Source organism: Sebastes fasciatus, chromosome 18 (assembly GCF_043250625.1).
Source record: "Sebastes fasciatus isolate fSebFas1 chromosome 18, fSebFas1.pri, whole genome shotgun sequence".
Taxonomy (NCBI): Eukaryota; Metazoa; Chordata; class Actinopteri; order Perciformes; family Sebastidae; genus Sebastes; species Sebastes fasciatus.
The window spans coordinates 27,037,406-27,061,313 of record NC_133812.1 but is presented as its reverse complement, the minus strand read 5'-3'; the positions used below and the strand labels follow the sequence as shown (position 1 = coordinate 27,061,313).

The 23,908-nt window shown below is 38.2% G+C and overlaps 1 protein-coding gene across 2 annotated transcripts; it reads right to left on the bottom strand.

The window, feature by feature from the left end:
• Positions 1-5,584: 5,584 nt before the first annotated feature.
• On the bottom strand, positions 5,585-16,157 carry LOC141756525 (protein NLRC3-like). 2 transcript variants are annotated; one of them, XM_074616334.1, is made up of 10 exons: positions 15,961-16,157; positions 14,531-14,641; positions 13,146-13,431; positions 10,819-12,610; positions 10,543-10,716; positions 10,227-10,400; positions 9,911-10,084; positions 9,126-9,299; positions 7,385-7,431; positions 5,585-5,755 (listed from the first exon to the last, which is right to left on the bottom strand). In XM_074616334.1, exons 2-10 carry the CDS (start codon positions 14,618-14,620, stop codon positions 5,730-5,732), a joined length of 2,937 nt encoding a protein of 978 aa, XP_074472435.1. In that variant the 5' UTR covers positions 14,621-14,641; positions 15,961-16,157; the 3' UTR covers positions 5,585-5,729. The 2 variants fall into 2 exon arrangements, with proteins under 2 accessions (XP_074472435.1, XP_074472436.1); XM_074616335.1 differs by lacking the exon at positions 9,911-10,084.
• Positions 16,158-23,908: the final 7,751 nt, after the last annotated feature.

Here is a 23,908-nt window from a genome sequence, read left to right as displayed (position 1 = left end):
TTTAACTCTGCTCGTCTGGAGAGTAGCTGAGATCAGGCAGCAGCAGCAGGGCAGTGACTAAAAGCTGTGGTTTGCAGTTTGCAGCCACCTTCACTGAATTTACAGGAAGTCACAGAAAAGGTTACATCCTGTTAGATCCGATCTGCAGACCACATTCAGTTATATTTATATTTGTTTGTAAATCTTAGAATTACACAGAAAGTTGTGACTTTCTACAACACGTGGTGTTTGCTGTCAAAACTAAGAGCCAATCAGCTCTTTGATCAGGCGACAGCCAGGTGTTTTCCATATAAGGCTCGTTGGAGATGAACTGGCCTCGCAGCAGCAGCAGGGGGGCGGTGACGTAAAGCTGCGGTCAAGTCAGACAGTTTGCGGGCGCCTGGGTTAGCTCATGTATTAAGGCTTGGTCCTGACCGCGGCGGCCCGGGTTCGAATCCGGCCTGTGGCCCTTTCCGCATCCACTCTCTCTCTCCCCCCTTTCAAGACTCTATCCACTGTCCTGTCAATAAAAATGGAAAATGCCCCCAAAAAGTTAAACCAAATAATGCAGCAAAGTCAAAAATAGATTTCTGGTTAGTTTCTAACCTTTTTCGCTGACTGCTGTATATCAGCAGCTCCTCTCACAGATCACTCTGTTATTAAGTTGAGAATAAAAAAATAAAATGAAATATAATTCAGTTTCCAGATCATGTGATGATTTATTTATATTTGTTTGTAAATATATGTTGAAATGTGCGTGTATCTGGCGTTGAAATGTATCCTTTATTATTTTTATACGCGCCTTGTAAAGCACAATATAATGAGCACTCGTTTTAATAAGTGGTATAAGTGGTTTTGTGCTTTTCAAAGCACAAACCCCCGCAAGGCAGCCGGCCCAGACGCTGTCTCACCTGCAACCCTGAAACACTGTGCAGACCAGTTGTCTCCAGTGTTTACAGGGATCTTCAATTCATCACTGGAAACCTGCAGGGTGCCAGCCTGCTTCAAAGCCTCCAACATCATCCCGGTCCCCAAAAAGCCAAGGATCACAGGTCTTCAGGATTACAGACCCGTCGCTCTGACCTCTGTGATAATGAAGACTTATGAACGCCTTGTGCTCCACCACCTAAAGACAATCACCAACCCCCTGCTGGACCCACTGCAGTTCGCCTACAGACCCAACAGGTCTGTAGACGACGCAGTAAACATAGCCCCTTCACTACATTCTCCAGCACCTGGACTCCCCTGGCTCCTATGCCAGGATCCTGTTTGTGGACTTCAGCTCCGCATTCAACACCATCAGCCCAGCTCTGCTACAGGACAAGCTTTCCCTGCTGAGCGTGCCTGACTCCACCTGCAGGTGGATCACAGACTTTCTAACTGACAGGAGTCAGCATGTAAGGCTGGGGAAGCAAGTCTCCGACAACCAGACCACCAGTACCGTTGCCCCCCAAGGCTGCGTTCTCTCCCCACTGCTCTTCTCCCTGTACACCAACGGCTGCACCTCCAGACACCAATCTGTCAAGCTCCTTAAGTTCTCCTTAAGACGACACCACAGTACCTGTGAGGGTTTCTGGACAATATCTGTCATTGTTTTGTGTTAATTGATTTACAATAATAGATATATACATATATTTGCATAAAGCAGCATATTTGTCCACTCCCATGTTGATAAGAGTATTAAATACTTAACAAATCTCCCTTTAAGGTTCATTTTGAACAGAAAAAAAGGTGTGATTAATCGTGATTAAATATTTTAACTGATTGACAGCCGTAATTATAATATAAATAGACAAGTGGTCCCTGATATTGTTGGCTTTAAAGTGTTTAGTCAGTTTCACTACAATTTACACTTTTATGAAAAGTGTATTTCTTTCTGTCTTTCTTTCTTTCTTTCTTTCTTTCTTTCTTTCTTTCTTTTTAATTTGTTACCTTAATGCAGAAAATTAGGAAGGGCGCCCACCAGCATTTTTAAAAATTATATTATTACTATTATTATTTTATTTTTTTACCAGCGCCCCCCAGAAGGTGGCGCCCTAGGCGACTGCCTATATGTCCTTTGCCTTAAACCGGCCCTGCTGTGAAAATACTCCACTACAAGTAAAAGTTCTGCATTCAAAACCTCACTGAAGTAAAAGTATGTAAGTATTATCAGCTAAACGTAGTTAAAGTAAAAGTACTCATTCTGCAGTAAAATGGTCCCTGTTTGTGTTTTACTTGTTGGAAAGGCTATTGACTGTTGTAACAGCGCCCTCTTGTGGCAGAATGTGAAGCTGCGCTATTGAGCACATGGAGCTGCGCACTCAGTAATTAAGAGAGAGCGAGAGGCAGAGCCAGAAGCACGTTGAACAGAGAGAGTCAAAAGTGGACTTTACTGCATCTAAGTGGTGTGATTTGTGTGCATCTCTGATGAAAAGTGAGTAAACGCAGCTATTTCCCACTGAACAGGACTATGATTAAGACTTTGGGTTTATATGATTAAGACTTTGGGTTTATATGATTGGGGCTGTTTTACAGATGCTGAGCTAATCTGTCCATGCTGATGCCCTTAGCTGCTCTTTTCTGGTATACTGTTAGATGTAGATAATGTTGGCATTCTGCTATATATGTTTAAACGACTTGGAAGTATGTTTGTACTGCAACTTAAAGCAGCAGTCAGTATAATTTCTTCCTTTATATATCTGTATCTGATTTAATGTAGTAATAATAATAATAAGCCATTTAAGTTGAATATAACTGGTTAATTTAATAATTATAATGTGGCATTTTCTTATGTTCTTGTTATAGACCACACATTCAAGATCACACATTGTTCATCTGTAAACCTGTAAGCCTGTGTGAGGAATACTGTGCTGTTATGTTAAAGACTATTCAGTAAAAGGAGGAATCAACCCTATAAGAGCGTCCTGAGTGTTCTTACCGACACACCAAGGCTACATTGCTACCTGCAACCAACACCTATACAGTCCTGAATGGATACCTATTCAATAGTGGTGGAATGAGTACATCCAAGTACTGTACTGAAGTACAGATTTGAGATACTTTACTTGAGTATTTCCATGTTCTGCTACTTTCTACTTCTACTCCACTACATCTCAGAGGGAAACATTGTACTTTTTACTCCACTACGTTTATCTGACAGCTTTAGTTACTTTACAGATTACAATCTTTCATCCCCTTAATATATAATAGTAAAACACCAGTGGTGGAAAAAGTATTTAGATCATTTAGTGCAGTAAAAGTACTAATACCACGCTGTGAAAATACTCCACTACAAGTAAAAGTCCTGCATTCAAAACCTGACTGAAGTAAAAGTGTGTATCATCTCGTAAGTATTGTTGTGTAATCTACAGCATCTTATTGTATGAGATCATCATAGATAGTGGAGTAGAAGTATAAAGTAGCATAAAATGGAAATAGCCTACTAAGTAAAGTACAAGTACGTTGAACTTGTACTTTACAGCACAGTATTTGAGTAAATGTATGCTCCACCAGTGCTTGTAGTTTTCCTGTTGATCGACTAATTGATTATCGTTTCAGCTCCTAACAGTTGTTTATTTTCAACAGTGGAGTGCTACATCGTCTCAAACATAGAACATCTTTGACACCTGCCTGGAGGTGTGGGGGCGGGGCCAACGGCTCAAACACACCTGGCCATTAACTGTAATAGTAGATAGTAATACTACAGTAATAGTAGTTAGTAATACTACAGTAATAGTAGATAGTTATACTACAGTAATAGTAGTTAGTAATACTACAGTAATAGTAGAGCATCTTTTAATAATCATCTTAGTAATATTGTTTAAAATATGCTTTTAATAACTTTAACTACGTGAAGCTGGTAATACTTGTGTACTTTAACTGTAATACTTATCTGTACATTATCCCGCTTATTACACGGCTACTTACTTAAGAAATCAATAATTTGACACAAAAACGGTCCACCAAAGTCCAACATCAGAACTGTGCCCATAGCAACGGTCTGTTATACATAGCAACGGTTTGTTCTACGTAGCAACGGTCTGTTCTACGTAGCAACGGTCTGTTATACATAGCAACGGTTTGTTCTACGTAGCAACGGTCTGTTCTACGTAGCAACGGTCTGTTCTACGTAGCAACAGTCTGTTCTACATAGCAACGGTCTGTGATACATAGCAACGGTCTGTTATACATAGCAAACAGTAAATACACCATTTAAAAACAGTCACCAGAGTCAGACAAGGTCCATGAACCATTTTTTATTTCAATGTTCAAGAATACTCTTAACCACCCGCAGGGATAGGCATTGGGGTCAGGTGCAATGTGAGCCAAGCGGCAGGCAAAGGCGGGGACTTCGGCGTGCTGACCCCCGGCATCGCAGACTGGCTCTAGGTACGTGGAACGTCTCCTCCACCACAATACAGATCAGTAACATTTAAAAAATAACTTGCAGTACGTTTATCTTAGATGTACAAATAATGGTAGGCTCATGTTAATTGTTTTTACTATATCAATATTTACAATGATGCACAAAGCTTGATGAAAATTAATTTAAATGTCTTAAAAATATAGAAATTTAAAAAAAGCAAAATGTATAAAAATGAACATGATTGTAATGCTGCAGTAAGGACATTTAGTGATGAAAACCATAAAGAATAAACATGTTACAGATTAAAATCCTGACGACTAGATGTAACTTTGTGTACCTGTTCATGTATTACATACAAAATTCATATTGTTTTGTAAAGTTGCAGAAACACCCAGATATAGTAATATTATCAATTTAAGTTGTTTGTGTGTGATAGTGCACATGATGAAACCGCAGCGAGCCAAAACGACAAAGTAGAAAACAGCGGAGCGTCCACGTGGAAACGACCTGCACCCTCACATGTTAAATCCAAAGTGGTAAACACTACACATCCAGTAAAGTACGGAAACACTTTGGGTTTCACACGTTGCAGGAGAAGCAGAGCTAGACATCACGGCTAAAGCTGCATGCTAACTCTGTCACGGACAGGAAACGTTATCGTATGAATCTGTTAGTGTGTGGTGGCTGTTTTGGTCAAATCATTGCTCTCCACACACTACAGGAACAAAACTGTTTAATTTAACAGAACATGTCGTTATGTGTGGGTTCTCTCACATTTTCAAAATCTGTTAAGATTTGAAAAATCTTTTAATGTGGGCCAGTCTTAACAGAAGTATACTACTAGCACACTTGAATAAACTTCTTTTTCATCAGGGCTCCTACAGAGAACGCAGAGACACTGAAGAACATGTTATGACTCCAGGAAGAACACCTACTGCAAACCCAGGATAAAGAGGTTCAGTGAACGTGGTGTTGAAGGTGTGGAGGTGGATCCGTGTGTCAGAGGAGACTCTGTAGAAGGACAGAGTGCCAGCAGGATAGTCCACATACACTGCTACTCTACCAGAGGAGGAAGAGGAGGAAGAGGAAGAGGAGGAAGACAAGGAGGAAGAGGAAGAGGAGGAAGAGGAGGGGATGTGTGTTTCTCTATCATTGTGCCAAACAGAGAAACGAAGCTCTGAACATTCCAGACTCCAGGACTGATCATTCCTTCCATACGAGTCGTTATCATCTTCTCTGAAGTGGCCTCCTCTGTAAGTCACTGCTACATAAACCCCTCCTCTCCACTCCATCTCCCAGTAACAGCGACCAGTCAGACCATCTCTACACAGCATCAGAGCACAGTCGTCATATTCCTTAGAATCACTGGGCAGCATCTTTCTGTCCAGTGTGAACGTCTTGTTCAGTCCATTAAGAGTTCACGTAAACCTGAACGACAAAAAGACACAATAAGGCAGCAGTTTATCAGCTAATACAACTGTTGGGTTTTGTTTGTTTATTAATATGTTAATAATTTCTATGAAGTTATAGATTGTTATTTAAACACTTTAAAAATATTGGTAACACTTCATTTTACAGGTCCGCAAATTTCATAGCAATTAGGTGATAATTAATAAGTAACCTGTTTGAAATTTCTTTGGAATTACTGCCATATTACCCAAATATTTACCTCAAAGTTTATCTAAAATTACTTTATTAAAAACATTATTTAATAATTATATGCTATAATAGCATATAATGGTTAAAATAGGGCCTTCATGCTTGAGAAGCGGCTGTGCGATGCTCTTCATCGGAGGTGGAAAACTAATACAAGACACTTCTGATCAGACACAAATCTCACCATTGTGACTTATTGTCTACACAGATGTAACCTGGTAGCTGATGTCATGATTCAGGGAGGTTTTTAAGACATTTCAATTAAGTTATTTGCTAATTATTATCTATTCATCAGCAGACATGGAAATAAAGCACATCAATTAACTTTGTATTCTTTTCCTGGAAATGTATTAAATAAATTACCAGCTATTGGGAATATAATAATTAAATAATGTTTATAATAAAGTAATTTTTTGATAAATTTTGAGGTAAATATTGGGGTAATTTGGCAGTAATTCCAAAGAAATTTCAAATAGGTTAACTTCTACTTATCACCTAATTACCATGAAATTTGCGGACCTGTAAAATGAAGTGTTACCAAATATTGTATAGCCTATGAAGATTATAAACATTTATTTTTTTTTAAAACTTGGTAAGCACTTTGTGCTTAAGCTTGAAGAGTGAAATATAAATACAATTATTATTATTATTATTATTATTGTTTAGGACTGTCAGTAGATCAATATAGTTAATCATGTACCTTAAAAAATGTCCCTTAAAGGGAGATTTATCAAGTATTTAATACTCTTATCAACATGGGAGTGGACAAATATGCTGCTTTATGCAAATGTATGTATATATTTATTATTGGAAATCAATTAACAACACAAAACAATGACAGATATTGTCCAGAAACCCTCACAGGTACTGCATTTAGCATAAACAATATGCTCCAATCATAACATGGCAAACTGCAGCCCAACAGGCATCAACAGCTGTCAGTGTGTCAGTGTGCTGACTTGACTATGACTTGCCCCAAACTGCATGTGATTATCATAAAGTGGGCATGTCTGTAAAGGGGAGACTCATGGGTACCCATAGAACCCATTTACATTCACATATCTTGAGGTCAGAGGTCAAGGGACCCCTTTGAAAATGGCCATGACAGTTTTTCCTCGTCAAAATTTAGTGTAAGTTTGGAGGGTTATTTGACCTCCTTCACTACAAGCTAGTATGACATGGTTGGTACCGATGGATTCATCAGGTTTATTAGTTTCATATGATACCAGTATCTTCACTCTAGCTTTTAAGAAATTAGTGGCTTTAAAACAAATTTGCCTTAAGGCGTTATTATTGTGTTAACTTTGACAGCCCTATTATTATTATTGTTATTATTATTATTGACTATTGTCTGTAGGGTTTAAATGAAGAAATATCACAAAATAGTATTAACTGACTTACACTTCCTCACACCAGGTTTTAACCTCTGCTGTTCATCATGGTCCACCCTGGAAGAACAAACACAGTCAGACCAGCACATCCAGCCCAGTCACACAGCAGCTCGTGAAATACTCATGAAATTTAATGTATTGATTCGTGTACATAGACACGAATTTAATTTTTTTTTTGTGATGGTCAGAATGAAATCAACTCGTATGTAATCCACGTAATTGTGAACCAGGAAGTATAAAGAACGGCGAATGCCGCGTAGGTAAGAGGTCAGGATGGATGGGTGGGTCAAAAAACACCAGACTTTCCCCAGTAGACCGCTGTTCATCATGTCCCGTGTGAAACCAGAAGTCAACGTTGATTTATTTGTCACGTAACTTCCTACTTGTACTTAAGTTACAGCTCTTCCGGACATATTTGAACCCAAACTGTGATCTTTTCCTAAACCTAACTAAGTAGTTTTATTTTGAAAAGACTGGAGTGGAAATTGACACTTGCGTCACTTGTTGCTGGACATTAGTAAGAAAACGCACGAAAAATAGGTTGTTGAAAGTCGTGCTAAGCGTCACGGAAAAAAGGGAAATTGAAGACTTTGTAGACGAATATAAAAGATTAAATTTCATGACTATTTGACGAACTGTCGTGAGACTGTATTGAAATAGTCCAACACGTTCTCATCCCAACTCGTCACATACTGACGCTTTGTCAGACCCCTCAGCATCACTTTTTGCTCGCAGTAAACACGTAATTGTAAATAAACACACCCTGGGAATAAGAACAGGCTGCATGTTCTCTTTGATTATAAATACAGGAACATTTCGCTCAAGTGATTTTCCATCTAACATGACACAGTTTGTCAGTCTAAAGCTGGGCATACACTGTACGATTTAAGCCTGTTTCTGGCCCAAATTTTGAGCCGCATGATTAATTTTAGAGTCAGACCAGATTTCAGCTTTGTCAGGTGTCGTTTGCCGTGCAGTGTACAGGGGGGACCGAGGACCGATTAACTCCTCCTGACTGGCCGTCGGACAGTCGGATGAATTTCTGACATGTCAGAAATTTCGGTCGGCCGTCCACAGGCTCTCACACGGTTGAAGCAGAGCCAAGAGCCGATTCCCCAACGTCAGCGCCTTTTTTCTACTTTTCTTACAGTAATCAGAGCGAAGCTATCAAGATAACAATGTACAATAGATATAGTAAAACGTAGCTTACCTCCAATTCTCTCTGCAAAACGGACAAACCATACTGTCCACCTCTTCACAGCTACCTGTGACTCCATATACGCCGGTGCCTTCATTTTTTAGATGTTTCAGCAGACAGGATGGCACAGATGATCAAGGCAGCACATTTCTGCTTTGTTAGCATCGTGACCCGTACAGACCTCTGCTAGCAAACAAACTTTACCTGCCTCGGAGCTTTCAAACAAATCTTTATTGACAACTGTCAACAGCCAGAACGGCCCTCAGGGGACGACGGGACAGAACAGTGTGAGCACTCAGGTCGTGGCTGACGATCAGACCATACAATGTGAGCACTTAGGGTTGTGGCTGACGATCGGACAGTACAGTGTGAGCACTCAGGTCGTGGCTGACGATCGAACCATACAGTGTGAGCACATAAATCATGAGCTTTGGCTTTACATCGCAAACAATCTACTCGTACAGTGGCAGTAGGAATTATACAACAAAGTGTCTAAAATCGTACAGTGTATGCTCAGCTTAACAGAGAAGCAGTGTGTTATCTTTTGTTGTACTTGAGAGTCTCCAGTCTCCAGTGTGGATCCTCCACTCCAGCAGACAGCAGCTTCACCCCTGAGTCTCCTGGATGATTGTAGCTCAGGTCCAGCTCTCTCAGATGGGAGGGGTTGGAACTCAGCGCTGAGGCCAGAGAAGCATAGCCATCCTTTGTGATCATACAGCCTGACAACCTGTCAAAATGGTCAAGCACTAGTCATCAACACAAACAGATTACCCACTTAATCATCTATTTGAAGTTCCCCAATCAATTGGTTGCAATACTCAAAGAAGACCCTGGTGTTCAAGGACTGAAGAACAAAGTCAGCAATAAAAAAAAACTACTGTACTGTGCATCAGAACATTTTGGCATGTGGCCAGAAAGAACCAGGGATGAAACTACCAACCCTACAATTAACAGACAATCTGCTCTAAAGTCATAGCTGCTCTCACATCATCAGTAAAATCCTAAAGAAATGGGATACTTCAGAAAACTTCAAACTAAAGCAGTATTGAAATGGTCAGCATTTTAACCTGTTAAGACCTAGCCCTATCCCTCAGAAAAAGCGCCTAAATAACTACCAACAATTAAGCAGGACTAATTCCTCAACGATAAGGGTTAGATGAGGCTGACCAGGACTTCCTGCCAGCGCCAACTTGAGTGTTCAAACTGTAAGTAACTAAAATCTGCTGTTTTGGGCCAAAATAACCTATGTCCGTTGGGTTTTAAATTATTGAATCCTGACCTGAGAGTTTCCAGTATACAGTGTGGATCCTGCAGTCCAACAAAAAGTTGTATCCTGACCTAAGAGTTTCCAGTGCACAGTGTGGACTCTTCAGTCCAACACACAGCGGCTTCACTCCTGAATCCTGCAGGTCGTTGTTACTCAGGTCCAACTCTCTCAGATGGGAGGATTCGGACCACAGAGCTGAGGCCAGAGAGGCACAGCCTGCCTCTGTGACCCGACAGTCTGACAGCCTGGAGTTAGGAAAAGGTCATGACCACAATGTTGTAGAATATCACATTAACATGATAACTACTATAGATATTACATCATCATTAATCTGACTGTAAAGCAGCATTTAAATGCTTAACTTATAACAAACAGCTGTATCCTGACCTGAGAGTTTTCAGTGTACAGTGTGGATCCTGCAGTCCAGCAGAGAGCGCCTTCACTCCTGAATTCCGTAGGTCGTTGTTACTCAGGTCCAGCTCTCTCAGATGGGAGGATTCGGACCGCAGAGCTGAGGCCAGAGAAGCACAGCCTGCCTCTGTGACCCGACAGTCTGACAGCCTGGAGTTAGGAAAAGGTCATGACCACAATGTTGTAGAATATCACATTAACATGATAACTACGACAGATATTACATCATCATTTACCTGACTGTAAAGCAGCATTTAAATGCTCAACTGATAACAAACAGCTGTATCCTGACCTGAGAGTTTCCAGTGTACATTGTGTACTCTTCAGTCCAGCAGACAACAGCTTCACTCCGGAATTCTGCAGGTCGTTGTTACTCAGGTCCAGCTCTCTCAGACTACAGGACTGGGAGCTGAGAACTGAAGACAGTGCTTCACAGCTTCTCTTTGAAAGGTTACAGCCACTCAGCCTGAAGAGGAATCAAAAATAAACACAAGCAAATGTTTTACTTGACATCTTTTGCTTTTTACACCTATTTGATATTGATTCTTCCAGTTATTTCTCCACCTACAGAGCTTTGTTGGAGGCTTTGACCACTGGCAGCAGCCTCAGAAGAGCCTCCTCTGAACTAGAGTATTTCTTCAGGTCGAACACATCCAGATCTTTATCTGATGACAGTAAGATGAAGCCCAGAGCTGACCACTGAGCAGGAGACAGTTCATCCGTGGAGAGACGTCCTGATCTCAGGGACTGTTGGATCTCCTCCACTAGAGAACCATCATTCAGTTCATTCAGACAGTGGAACAGATTGATGCTTTTCTCTGGTGACAGATTCTCATTGATCTTCTTCTTGATGTACTTTACAGCTTTCTGGTTGATCTGTGAGCTACTTCCTGTCTGTGTCAGCAGACCTTGTAGGAGAGTCTGATTGGTCTCTAGTGAAAGACCCAGGAGGAAGCGGAGGAACAAGTCCAGGTGTCCGTTGCGACTCTGTAAGGCCTTGTCCACAGCACTCTGGTAGAGATGTGTTAGTTTAGGTTGCCCTCTAAATACTTTAGACCACCATGTTGCTTCTGCCATCAGATTGACACCGGAGTTGATGAATGTCAGATGGACGTGAAGAGCAGCCAGGAACTCCTGAACACTCAGATGGACGAAGCAGAACACCGTGTCCTGGTACAGTCCACTCTCCTCTTTAAAGATCTGTGTGAACACTCCTGAGTACACTGAGGCTGCTCTGATATCGATGCGACACTCTTTCAGGTCAGATTCATAGAAGATAAGGTTGCCTTTCTGCAGCTGCTCAAATGCCAGTTTCCCCAGAGACTCGATCATCTCCCTGCTCTCTGGACTCCAGTGTGGATCTCTCTCACATTTTCCATGATACTTGACGTTCTTCTGTTTGGACTGAACCACCAGGAAGTGGATGTACATCTCAGTCAGGGTCTTGGGCAGCTCTCCTCCCTCTCTGGTCTTCAACACCTCCTCCAGAACCGTAGCAGTGATCCAGCAGAAGACCGGGATGTGGCACATGATGTGGAGGCTTCGCGATGTCTTGATGTGGGAGATGATTCTTCCAGCCTGCTCCTCATCTCTGAACCTCTTCCTGAAGTACTCCTCCTTCTGTGGGTCGGTGAACCCTCTGACCTCTGTCACCATGCCAACACACTCAGGAGGGATCTGATTGGCTGCTGCAGGTCGTGTGGTTATCCAGAGGCGAGCCGAGCGTAGCAGATTCCCCTTGATGAGGTTTGTCAGCAGCACATCCACTGAGGTGGACTCTGTAACATCAGTCAGGATCTCATTGTTGATGAAGTCCAGAGGAAGTCGACACTCATCCAGACCGTCAAAGATGAACACGACCGGGAACTCTTCAAACCTGCAGATTCCTGCTGCTTTGGTTTCAGTAAAGAAGTGATGAACAAGTTCCACCAAGCTGTACTTCTTCTCTTTCAGCACATTCAGCTCTCTGAAAGTGAATGGAAATGTGAACTGTATGTCCTGGTTGGCTTTGTCTTCAGCCCAGTCCAGAGTGAACTTCTGTGTTAAGACTGTTTTCCCAATGCCAGCCACTCCCTTTGTCATCACTGTTCTGATTGGTTCATCACTTCCAGGTGAGAGTTTAAAGATGTCTTCACATCTGATTGTTGTTTCTGGTCTGTCTCGTTTCCTGGATGCTGTTTCAATCTGTCTGACTTCATGTTCCATGTTGACCTCTCCAGTCTCTTCCATTGAGATGTAGATCTCTGTGTAGATCTGATTCAGAAGTTTAGAACTTCCTGCTTTTGTGATTTTCTCAAACACATACTGGAACCTCTTTTGTAAGTTATTTTTCAGTGTTCGCTGGCACTCAGCAAGAATCCCTGAATGAATAAAACAAAGATGAAATCAATGAGGGGTTGTTACAGTGAATGTAAGTCATGAACTCGTTTTCTAACAACTATACACATTTCTGTATTTATGGCATCTATTCAGCTCATTTGATAACTAGGTCCCCTAAAATTAATTATTATCCTTAACAACAACTGATGTGTTTTGCATTAAAGTCATGCATCCATGACCTCCCTGGTCTCCAAAGAAACCAGAGGGTGTATGACTAAATTACAGAGGGAATTAATATTGTTATCAGTGTGTGTACATTTGAACCAGTAGAGGCAGCAGAAACAGGATTGTCTGCCTTTGTTTCACTGCTTTTCGTTCTCTGAGACACTTTCAAATCTTTTTTTTCTCTGGTGGATGTTTGTTTGGTAGCTTGTTCTGTAACCAACAGTGCAACACAAGACATGTGTCTAACCTTAAGGGAGATACTAGCTACAAAGCTAGTGTTTGTTGACGTCTTCGTAACATGCAAGTTTGATCTTTGTTACATCCTTTTTGTAAATTCATACCATAACTTACCTGCAGGTTCTGAGATGATTTTTGATAATTTCTCCACAAGATCATTCTGGTTCATCTTCACTAAAACGAATTTTGTCACGTTAATAGTGTTTATACTGTAGGTCAGGAACATCTGATCCACTGTGACCACTCTTTCAGCCGTCTCCAGTTCACTCTTTGGGATTGCTGGGAAGCCTTCTAGGACCTCTGACTGCTGCAGGTACCACTTGAATTCTCTAAAATCTTCGCCTCCTAAATCTTTCAAAGTTCTCAAGAGGGCCTCTTTAGGTGTCTCCATCTTTCCTCTCTGCCAAGACACAACAATTCATATTTTTTTATAACCATTTAATGAAAGCACAGAATAATCAGTATGAAAAACGTCTTCTGTTCGCTGCACATATTTACTGACAATCAGCCACTTAAAGGAAAGTTCTAAATTAGACAATATGCAAGTCCTGCTTAATTGTGTAATATCCATGTGAAGATTAATTACAGGCCTGTTTTCTGAGGGAACAGGAGATTCATACAATGGCTAACATGTTGTGACTCACTTATTTCCAGTCTATTACATGCATTTTACAGGAAAGTAGGCCTATAGACCCTTTTTATGTCAACGTCATGATGAGGTCACGGTGTTAGCTGGAGGCAAAACAAAGGAAAGACTGGAGGCTAACACTAGCAGTGGGCTAAAGTTACACATCTAAAATGTCATCTTGCTATGATGTTGGGTGCCAGAATCCAGATATCACAGACATTAGAGATGACAAATTGTGATTTGAGGCTCTAGCGAGTAAATGTTGCTAATATTTAGCCTTCTGCTAACCGCAGCCGTGAGCCGTTGACTGCGGACAGCGCTGGGTCACGGTCCCTCTGCCTCACTCCTCGCCGTTAGGAGACGACTTCACTGGGAGGAGACCAGACGTTAGCTAGCTAGCTTGTCAGTTTCAATCAGACAATCTAGATAACTAACGTGTTCAGAGAATAATTCTGCCTCCACTTAACGCTCCGCCTCCAAAACACCTCACCATGTTTACTAACAGAAAAGGAGTCTATTCACTCTCATGTCTGTACGGTAAGTATGTAAGTACAGCCGGTTAGCTGAGCTTAGCACAAACACTAGAAACATGAAGCAGGCTGACCTCTAGGTTGGGAACCACTGGACTAAACTAACTGTATATTAAACGAGCTCCAGCAGCTACTGATGCATCAGTATGAACTATCTAATAATGTCACATAGAATCAGACAAACAGCTGCATGATATTATATTTTACATTATTAAAATATCTGTGCACATATCTGGATTAAATGTCTTTAGGTGCTGGTTGTTGTTTTCCTCATTATTATGTGTGCATTAGTTAATCAATCTATCTGAATGTATTTCTGCTTGTATGTTACAGTGACTCACCTTCCCACCGACCGCCTCACAGGCCAGATCATTAAACTGCAGGAAGTCGGGCTCTGCTGTTTCCTTCACCGCTGCTCTCCTCTCTGCCATGGTGAGATTCTACTGAGGTTTCTATTTGGAGAGATCATCAATAAATAAATTAAAAAGTTCTGGGGACAAAATTCCCCCTTGTCTGACTCCATTGCTAACCCCAAATGGGGCTGAGACACTGTTGCCCCATTTTACTTGCACAGTCTGGTGAGCATACCAGTAAGCCAGGATTCTCACAATGTATTTGGGCACCCCTCTTTGACTCAATTTTATAAACAACTTTCTATGATTAACACGATCAAAAGCTTTAGAAGCATCAATAAAACACATAAGAACTGATGAATTTTTACCTCCATATTTGTTTACAGTTTCCTTTAATGCATATTATACACAGGTCAGTGCCGTGTTTAGCTTTAAATCCAAACTGGTTGTCTGTGGAGTTAATAAACTAATTTAATCTATCCAGCAGGATTCTTTCTAAGACTTTTGACAGTATGCTGGCTAAAGCAATGGGCCTGTAGTTATCTAGACTGCCTCCTTTACCAGTCTTGTCCTTAATTACTGGAACTAACAGGACAGACAACATGGAGTCTGGTAAGACACCATGGATCATAAAACCAGTAAAACACATAGCAAGGAGAGGAGCTATCCTCGGACTGGCATATTTAAGGTGCTCAGCCGTAATATGATCTATGCCACCTGCTTTATTAACAGACAGCGTCTTTATAGCTTGGTATACCTCATGTGACTTAATCACTATTGAATCATCACTCTCGCTATTGCACAATCTTTTCCAGGTCCTGATACTGATGATAATGTGGTGCTGATGTGCCAAAAGAGGAAGTATTTTGTTATTTGTGAAACCTAAACTAAAGTATTATTTCACAAGATGCTCCACGTTCCTCACGCTGCTCTATTTCTCCTCTAAAATAACACTTAAATTATTACTTTATAATATTCTGACTTTTTTATCGTAAACTTATGACTTTATTCTTGTAATATAATGTTTTTATTCTCGTAATCTCAGATTTATTTGTTTCCTCATTGTGGCCCTGATACTCCGTCGTACTCTTGAGTCTTAACAGTTAAAAATAAACCTCAGTCAAGTTAATCCAAGCTGTCAGACCAGATCAGACACTTGCTGCATTTTTCACTGATGTGAACTCAGATTACAATCAAACTGCTGTTGATTCTACTCCAGAAACACAAACAACATCACATGTAAATCTCTCTAAAATCATTGTGCTTCAAATCAGATAGAAATTCTACAGAATATTTCAAAGAGATATTTTGAAACAGCCAATCAGCATCGAGAAGCAGTTAAACGGTGATACAGCACGATGTGATCAAAGTGATCCTGATGATCAAACATTTCCAGATTCCTCTGGTTGGATTCTCACCTGTTGAACTCACTTCAGGTCAACTTACAGACACTTTCCACCTTCATGTGTCGAGGAAACACTAGAAGAAGAAGAAGCTGCTCATCTCTTCCTCGTCGGCTGCGGTCATGAAGTCGAGGAAAGATGAGAAGGAGAATTCATGAGGACTTAGGAAAAGACAACCTCGGTGTTCAGAGGATCCGACTGCTCTTTAACTCTGCTCGTTGGAGAGTAGATGAGATCAGGTGGCAGCAACAGGGCAGTGACTAAAAGCTGTGGTTTGCAGTTTGCAGCAGCCTTCACTGAATTTACAGGAAGTCACAGAAAAGGTTACATCCTGTTAGATCTGATCTGCAGACCACATTCAGTTATATTTATATTTGTTTGTAAATCTATGTGGAAATGTGCGTGTATCTGTCATTGGATTCTATCCTTTATTATTTTTATGTCCTCCTTATAAAGCACATAATGAGCACTCATTTAGATAAGTGCTATATAAATAACCTTCATTATTATAATTATTATTATTATCAACCACACAAGATGTGTTTGTTAACAGATGAAACCTCCATTGCACAACATGAGACTAATATCTACAACCTAGTGTTAAATCTTACATTACACAGAAAGTTGTGACTTTCTACAACACGTGGTGTTTTTACTGTCAAAACTAAGAGCCAATCAGCTCTTTGATCAGGCGACAGCCAGGTGTTTTCCATATAAGGCTCGTTGGAGATGAACTGCGCCTCGCAGCGGCAGCAGGGGGGCGGTGACGTAAAGCTGCGGTCAAGTCAGACAGTTTGCAGCAGCCTTCACTGAATTTACAGGAAGTTAAACCAGATTTTTCGCTGACTGCTGTATATCAGCAGCTCCTCTCACAGATCACTCTGTTATTAGGTTGAGGATAAAAAAATAAAATGAAATATAATTCAGTTTCCAGATCATGTGATGATTTATTTATATTAGTTTTTTAAATATATGTTGAAATGTGCGTGTATCTGGCATTGAGTTCTATCCTTTATTATTTTTATGTGCGCCTTGTAAAGCACAATATAATGAGCACTCGTTTTAATAAGCGGTATAAGTGGTTTTGTGCTTTTCAAAGCACAAACCCCCACAATGCAGCCGGCCCAGACGCTGTCTCACCTGCAACCCTGAAACACTGTGCAGACCAGTTGTCTCCAGTGTTTACAGGGATCTTCAACTCATCACTGGAAACCTGCAGGGTGCCAGCCTGCTTCAAAGCCTCCAACATCATCCCGGTCCCCAAAAAGCCAAGGATCACAGGTCTTCAGGATTACAGACCCGTCGCTCTGACCTCTGTGATAATGAAGACTTATGAACGCCTTGTGCTCCACCACCTAAAGACAATCACCAACCCCCTGCTGGACCCACTGCAGTTCACCTACAGAGCCAACAGGTCTGTAGACGACGCAGTAAACATAGCCCCTTCACTACATTCTCCAGCACCTGGACTCCCCTGGCTCCTATGCCAGGATCCTGTTTGTGGACTTCAGCTCCGCATTCAACACCATCAGCCCAGCTCTGCTACAGGACAAGCTTTCCCTGCTGAGCGTGCCTGACTCCACCTGCAGGTGGATCACAGACTTTCTAACTGACAGGAGTCAGCGGGTAAGGCTGGGGAAGCAAGTCTCCGACAACCAGACCATCAGCACCGTTGCCCCCCAAGGCTGCGTTCTCTCCCCACTGCTCTTCTCCCTGTACACCAACGGCTGCACCTCCAGACACCAATCTGTCAAGCTCCTTAAGTTTGCAGACGACACCACAGTACCTGTGAGGGTTTCTGGACAATATCTGTCCTTGTTTTGTGTTAATTGATTTACAATAATAGATATATACATATATTTGCATAAAGCAGCATATTTGTCCACTCCCATGTTGATAAGAGTATTAAATACTTGACAAATCTCCCTTTAAGGTTCATTTTGAACAGATAAAAAAAGGTGTGATTAATCGTGATTATAATATAAATAGATAAGTGGTCCCTGATATTGTTGGCTTTAAAGTGTTTAGTCCGTTTCACTACAATTTACACTTTTATGAAAAGTGTATTTCTTTCTTTCTTTCTTTCTTTCTTTCTTCATTAATTTGTTACCTCAATGCAGAAAATATTTTTTTTTAATTATATTATTACTATTATTATTTTATTTTTTTACCAGCGCCCCCCAGAAGGTGGCGCCCTAGGCGACCGCCTATATGTCCTTTGTCTTAAACCGGCCCTGCTGTGAAAATACTCCACTGGTAAAAGTCCTGCATTCAAAACCTCACTGAAGTAAAAGTATGTAAGTATTATCAGCTCAATGTAGTTAAAGTAAAAGTACTCATTCTGCAGTAAAATGGTCCCTGTTTGTGTTTTACTTGTTGGAAAGGCTATTGACTGTTGTAACAGCGCCCTCTTGTGGCAGAATGTGAAGCTGCGCTATTGAGCACATGGAGCTGCGCACTCAGTAATTAAGAGAGAGCGAGAGGCAGAGCCAGAAGCACGTTGAACAGAGAGAGTCAAAAGTGGACTTTACTGCATCTAAGTGGTGTGATTTGTGTGCATCTCTGATGAAAAGTGAGTAAACGCAGCTATTTCCCACTGAACAGGACTATGATTAAGACTTTGGGTTTATATGATTAAGACTTTGGGTTTATATGATTGGGGCTGTTTTACAGATGCTGAGCTAATCTGTCCATGCTGATGCCCTTAGCTGCTCTTTTCTGGTATACTGTTAGATGTAGATAATGTTGGCATTCTGCTATATATGTTTAAACGACTTGGAAGTATGTTTGTACTGCAACTTAAAGCAGCAGTCAGTATAATTTCTTCCTTTATATATCTGTATCTGATTTAATGTAGTAATAATAATAATAAGCCATTTAAGTTGAATATAACTGGTTAATTTAATAATTATAATGTGGCATTTTCTTATGTTCTTGTTATAGACCACACATTCAAGATCACACATTGTTCATCTGTAAACCTGTAAGCCTGTGTGAGGAATACTGTGCTGTTATGTTAAAGACTATTCAGTAAAAGGAGGAATCAACCCTATAAGAGCGTCCTGAGTGTTCTTACCGACACACCAAGGCTACATCGCTACCTGCAACCAACACCTATACAGTCCTGAATGGATACCTATTCAATAGTGGTGGAATGAGTACATCCAAGTACTGTACTGAAGTACAGATTTGAGATACTTTACTTGAGTATTTCCATGTTCTGCTACTTTCTACTTCTACTCCACTACATCTCAGAGGGAAATATTCTACTTTTTACTCCACTACGTTTATCTGACAGCTTTAGTTACTTTACAGATTACAATCTTTCATCCCCTTAATATATAATAGTAAAACACCAGTGGTGGAAAAAGTATTCAGATCATTTAGTGCAGTAAAAGTACTAATACCACGCTGTGAAAATACTCCACTACAAGTAAAAGTCCTGCATTCAAAACCTGACTGAAGTAAAAGTGTGTATCATCTCGTAAGTATTGTTGTGTAATCTACAGCATCTTATTGTATGAGATCATCATAGATAGTGGAGTAGAAGTATAAAGTAGCATAAAATGGAAATAGCCTACTAAGTAAAGTACAAGTACCTTGAACTTGTACTTTACAGCACAGTACTTGAGTAAATGTATACTCCACCAGTGCTTGTAGTTTTCCTGTTGATCGACTAATTGATTATCGTTTCAGCTCCTAACAGTTGTTTATTTTCAACAGTGGAGTGCTACATCGTCTCAAACATAGAACATCTTTGACACCTGCCTGGAGGTGTGGGGGCGGGGCCAACGGCTCAAACACACCTGGCCATTAACTGTAATAGTAGATAGTAATACTACAGTAATAGTAGTTAGTAATACTACAGTAATAGTAGATAGTAATACTACAGTAATAGTAGATAGTAATACTACAGTAATAGTAGTTAGTAATACTACAGTAATAGTAGATAGTAATACTACAGTAATATTAGATAGTAATACTACAGTAATAGTAGATAGTAATACTACAGTAATAGTAGATAGTAATACTACAGTAATAGTAGATAGTAATACTACAGTAATAGTAGTTAGTAATACTACAGTAATAGTAGATAGTAATACTACAGTAATAGTAGTTAGTAATACTACAGTAATAGTAGATAGTAATACTACAGTAATAGTAGATAGTAATACTACAGTAATAGTAGATAGTAATACTACAGTAATAGTAGATAGTAATACTACAGTAATAGTAGATAGTAATACTACAGTAATAGTAGTTAGTAATACTACAGTAATAGTAGATAGTAATACTACAGTAATAGTAGATAGTAATACTACAGTAATAGTAGATAGTAATACTACAGTAATAGTAGATAGTAATACTACAGTAATAGTAGTTAGTAATACTACAGTAATAGTAGATAGTAATACTACAGTAATATTAGATAGTAATACTACAGTAATAGTAGATAGTAATACTACAGTAATAGTAGATAGTAATACTACAGTAATAGTAGATAGTTATACTACAGTAATAGTAGTTAGTAATACTACAGTAATAGTAGATAGTAATACTACAGTAATAGTAGTTAGTAATACTACAGTAATAGTAGATAGTAATACTACAGTAATAGTAGATAGTAATACTACAGTAATAGTAGATAGTTATACTACAGTAATAGTAGTTAGTAATACTACAGTAATAGTAGTTAGTAATACTACAGTAATAGTAGATAGTAATACTACAGTAATAGTAGTTAGTAATACTACAGTAATATTAGATAGTTATACTACAGTAATAGTAGATAGTAATACTACAGTAATAGTAGATAGTTATACTACAGTAATAGTAGTTAGTAATACTACAGTAATATTAGATAGTTATACTACAGTAATATTAGTTAGTAATACTACAGTAATAGTAGATAGTAATACTACAGTAATAGTAGATAGTTATACTACAGTAATAGTAGTTAGTAATACTACAGTAATATTAGATAGTTATACTACAGTAATAGTAGTTAGTAATACTACAGTAATAGTAGATAGTAATACTACAGTAATATTAGATAGTAATACTACAGTAATAGTAGATAGTAATACTACAGTAATAGTAGATAGTAATACTACAGTAATAGTAGATAGTAATACTACAGTAATAGTAGATAGTAATACTACAGTAATAGTAGATAGTAATACTACAGTAATAGTAGTTAGTAATACTACAGTAATAGTAGATAGTTATACTACAGTAATAGTAGATAGTAATACTACAGTAATAGTAGATAGTAATACTACAGTAATAGTAGATAGTTATACTACAGTAATAGTAGTTAGTAATACTACAGTAATATTAGATAGTTATACTACAGTAATATTAGTTAGTAATACTACAGTAATAGTAGATAGTAATACTACAGTAATAGTAGATAGTTATACTACAGTAATAGTAGTTAGTAATACTACAGTAATATTAGATAGTTATACTACAGTAATAGTAGTTAGTAATACTACAGTAATAGTAGATAGTAATACTACAGTAATATTAGATAGTAATACTACAGTAATAGTAGATAGTAATACTACAGTAATAGTAGATAGTAATACTACAGTAATGGTAGTTAGTAATACTACAGTAATAGTAGATAGTTATACTACAGTAATGGTAGATAGTAATACTACAGTAATAGTAGATAGTTATACTACAGTAATGGTAGTTAGTAATACTACAGTAATACTAGATAGTTATACTACAGTAATGGTAGTTAGTAATACTACAGTAATACTAGATAGTTATACTACAGTAATGGTAGTTAGTAATACTACAGTAATACTAGATAGTTATACTACAGTAATGGTAGTTAGTAATACTACAGTAATAGTAGATAGTTATACTACAGTAATAGTAGATAGTAATACTACAGTAATAGTAGTTAGTAATACTACAGTAATAGTAGATAGTTATACTACAGTAATAGTAGATAGTTATACTACAGTAATAGTAGATAGTTATACTACAGTAATAGTAGTTAGTAATACTACAGTAATAGTAGTTAGTAATACTACAGTAATAGTAGATAGTTATACTACAGTAATAGTAGTTAGTAATACTACAGTAATAGTAGTTAGTAATACTACAGTAATAGTAGATAGTTATACTACAGTAATACTAGATAGTTATACTACAGTAATAGTAGTTAGTAATACTACAGTAATGGTAGTTAGTAATACTACAGTAATGGTAGATAGTAATACTACAGTAATAGTAGTTAGTAATACTACAGTAATAGTAGTTAGTAATACTACAGTAATGGTAGTTAGTAATACTACAGTAATAGTAGATAGTTATACTACAGTAATGGTAGTTAGTAATACTACAGTAATACTAGATAGTTATACTACAGTAATAGTAGTTAGTAATACTACAGTAATGGTAGTTAGTAATACTACAGTAATATTAGATAGTTATACTACAGTAATAGTAGTTAGTAATACTACAGTAATGGTAGTTAGTAATACTACAGTAATAGTAGATAGTTATACTACAGTAATAGTAGTTAGTAATACTACAGTAATGGTAGTTAGTAATACTACAGTAATACTAGATAGTTATACTACAGTAATAGTAGTTAGTAATACTACAGTAATGGTAGTTAGTAATACTACAGTAATATTAGATAGTTATACTACAGTAATAGTAGTTAGTAATACTACAGTGATAGTAGTTAGTAATACTACAGTAATAGTAGATAGTAATACTACAGTAATAGTAGATAGTAATACTACAGTGATAGTAGTTAGTAATACTACAGTGATAGTAGTTAGTAATACTACAGTAATACTAGATAGTTATACTACAGTAATGGTAGTTAGTAATACTACAGTAATAGTAGATAGTAATACTACAGTGATATTAGATAGTTATACTACAGTAATAGTAGATAGTAATACTACAGTAATAGTAGATAGTTATACTACAGTAATAGTAGTTAGTAATACTACAGTAATAGTAGATAGTAATACTACAGTGATATTAGATAGTTATACTACAGTAATAGTAGATAGTAATACTACAGTAATAGTAGATAGTTATACTACAGTAATAGTAGTTAGTAATACTACAGTAATATTAGTTAGTAATACTACAGTAATAGTAGATAGTAATACTACAGTAATAGTAGTTAGTAATACTACAGTAATAGTAGTTAGTAATACTACAGTAATAGTAGATAGTAATACTACAGTAATAGTAGTTAGTAATACTACAGTAATAGTAGATAGTTATACTACAGTAATAGTAGTTAGTAATACTACAGTAATAGTAGATAGTTATACTACAGTAATAGTAGTTAGTAATACTACAGTAATAGTAGATAGTTATACTACAGTAATAGTAGTTAGTAATACTACAGTAATAGTAGATAGTTATACTACAGTAATAGTAGTTAGTAATACTACAGTAATAGTAGTTAGTAATACTACAGTAATAGTAGATAGTAATACTACAGTAATAGTAGATAGTTATACTACAGTAATAGTAGTTAGTAATACTACAGTAATATTAGATAGTTATACTACAGTAATAGTAGTTAGTAATACTACAGTAATAGTAGTTAGTAATACTACAGTAATAGTAGATAGTAATACTACAGTAATAGTAGATAGTAATACTACAGTAATAGTAGAGCATCTTTTAATAATCATCTTAGTAATATTGTTTAAAATATGCTTTTAATAACTTTAACTACGTGAAGCTGGTAATACTTGTGTACTTTAACTGTAATATTTATCTGTACATTATCCTGCTTATTAAAGGGCTACTTACTTAAGAAATCAATAATTTGACATAAAAACAGTCCACCAAAGTCCAACATCAGAACTGTGCCCATAGCAACGGTCTGTTATACATAGCAACGGTCTGTTATACATAGCAAACAGTAAATACACCATTTAAAAACAGACACCAGAGTCAGACAAGG

Coding starts and splice junctions, on each gene's coding strand:
- LOC141756525 (XM_074616334.1), bottom strand. CDS start 14,620: ATGGCAGAGAGGAGAGCAGCGGTGAAGGAAACAGCAGAGCCCGACTTC. Junction 9,300..9,910: donor TGTGCACTGGAAACTCTTAG/GTCAGGATACAA, acceptor CCATTTTGACAG/GTTGTCAGGCTGTATGATCA. Junction 7,432..9,125: donor TGGAGACTGGAGACTCTCAA/GTACAACAAAAG, acceptor TTGTTCTTCCAG/GGTGGACCATGATGAACAGC.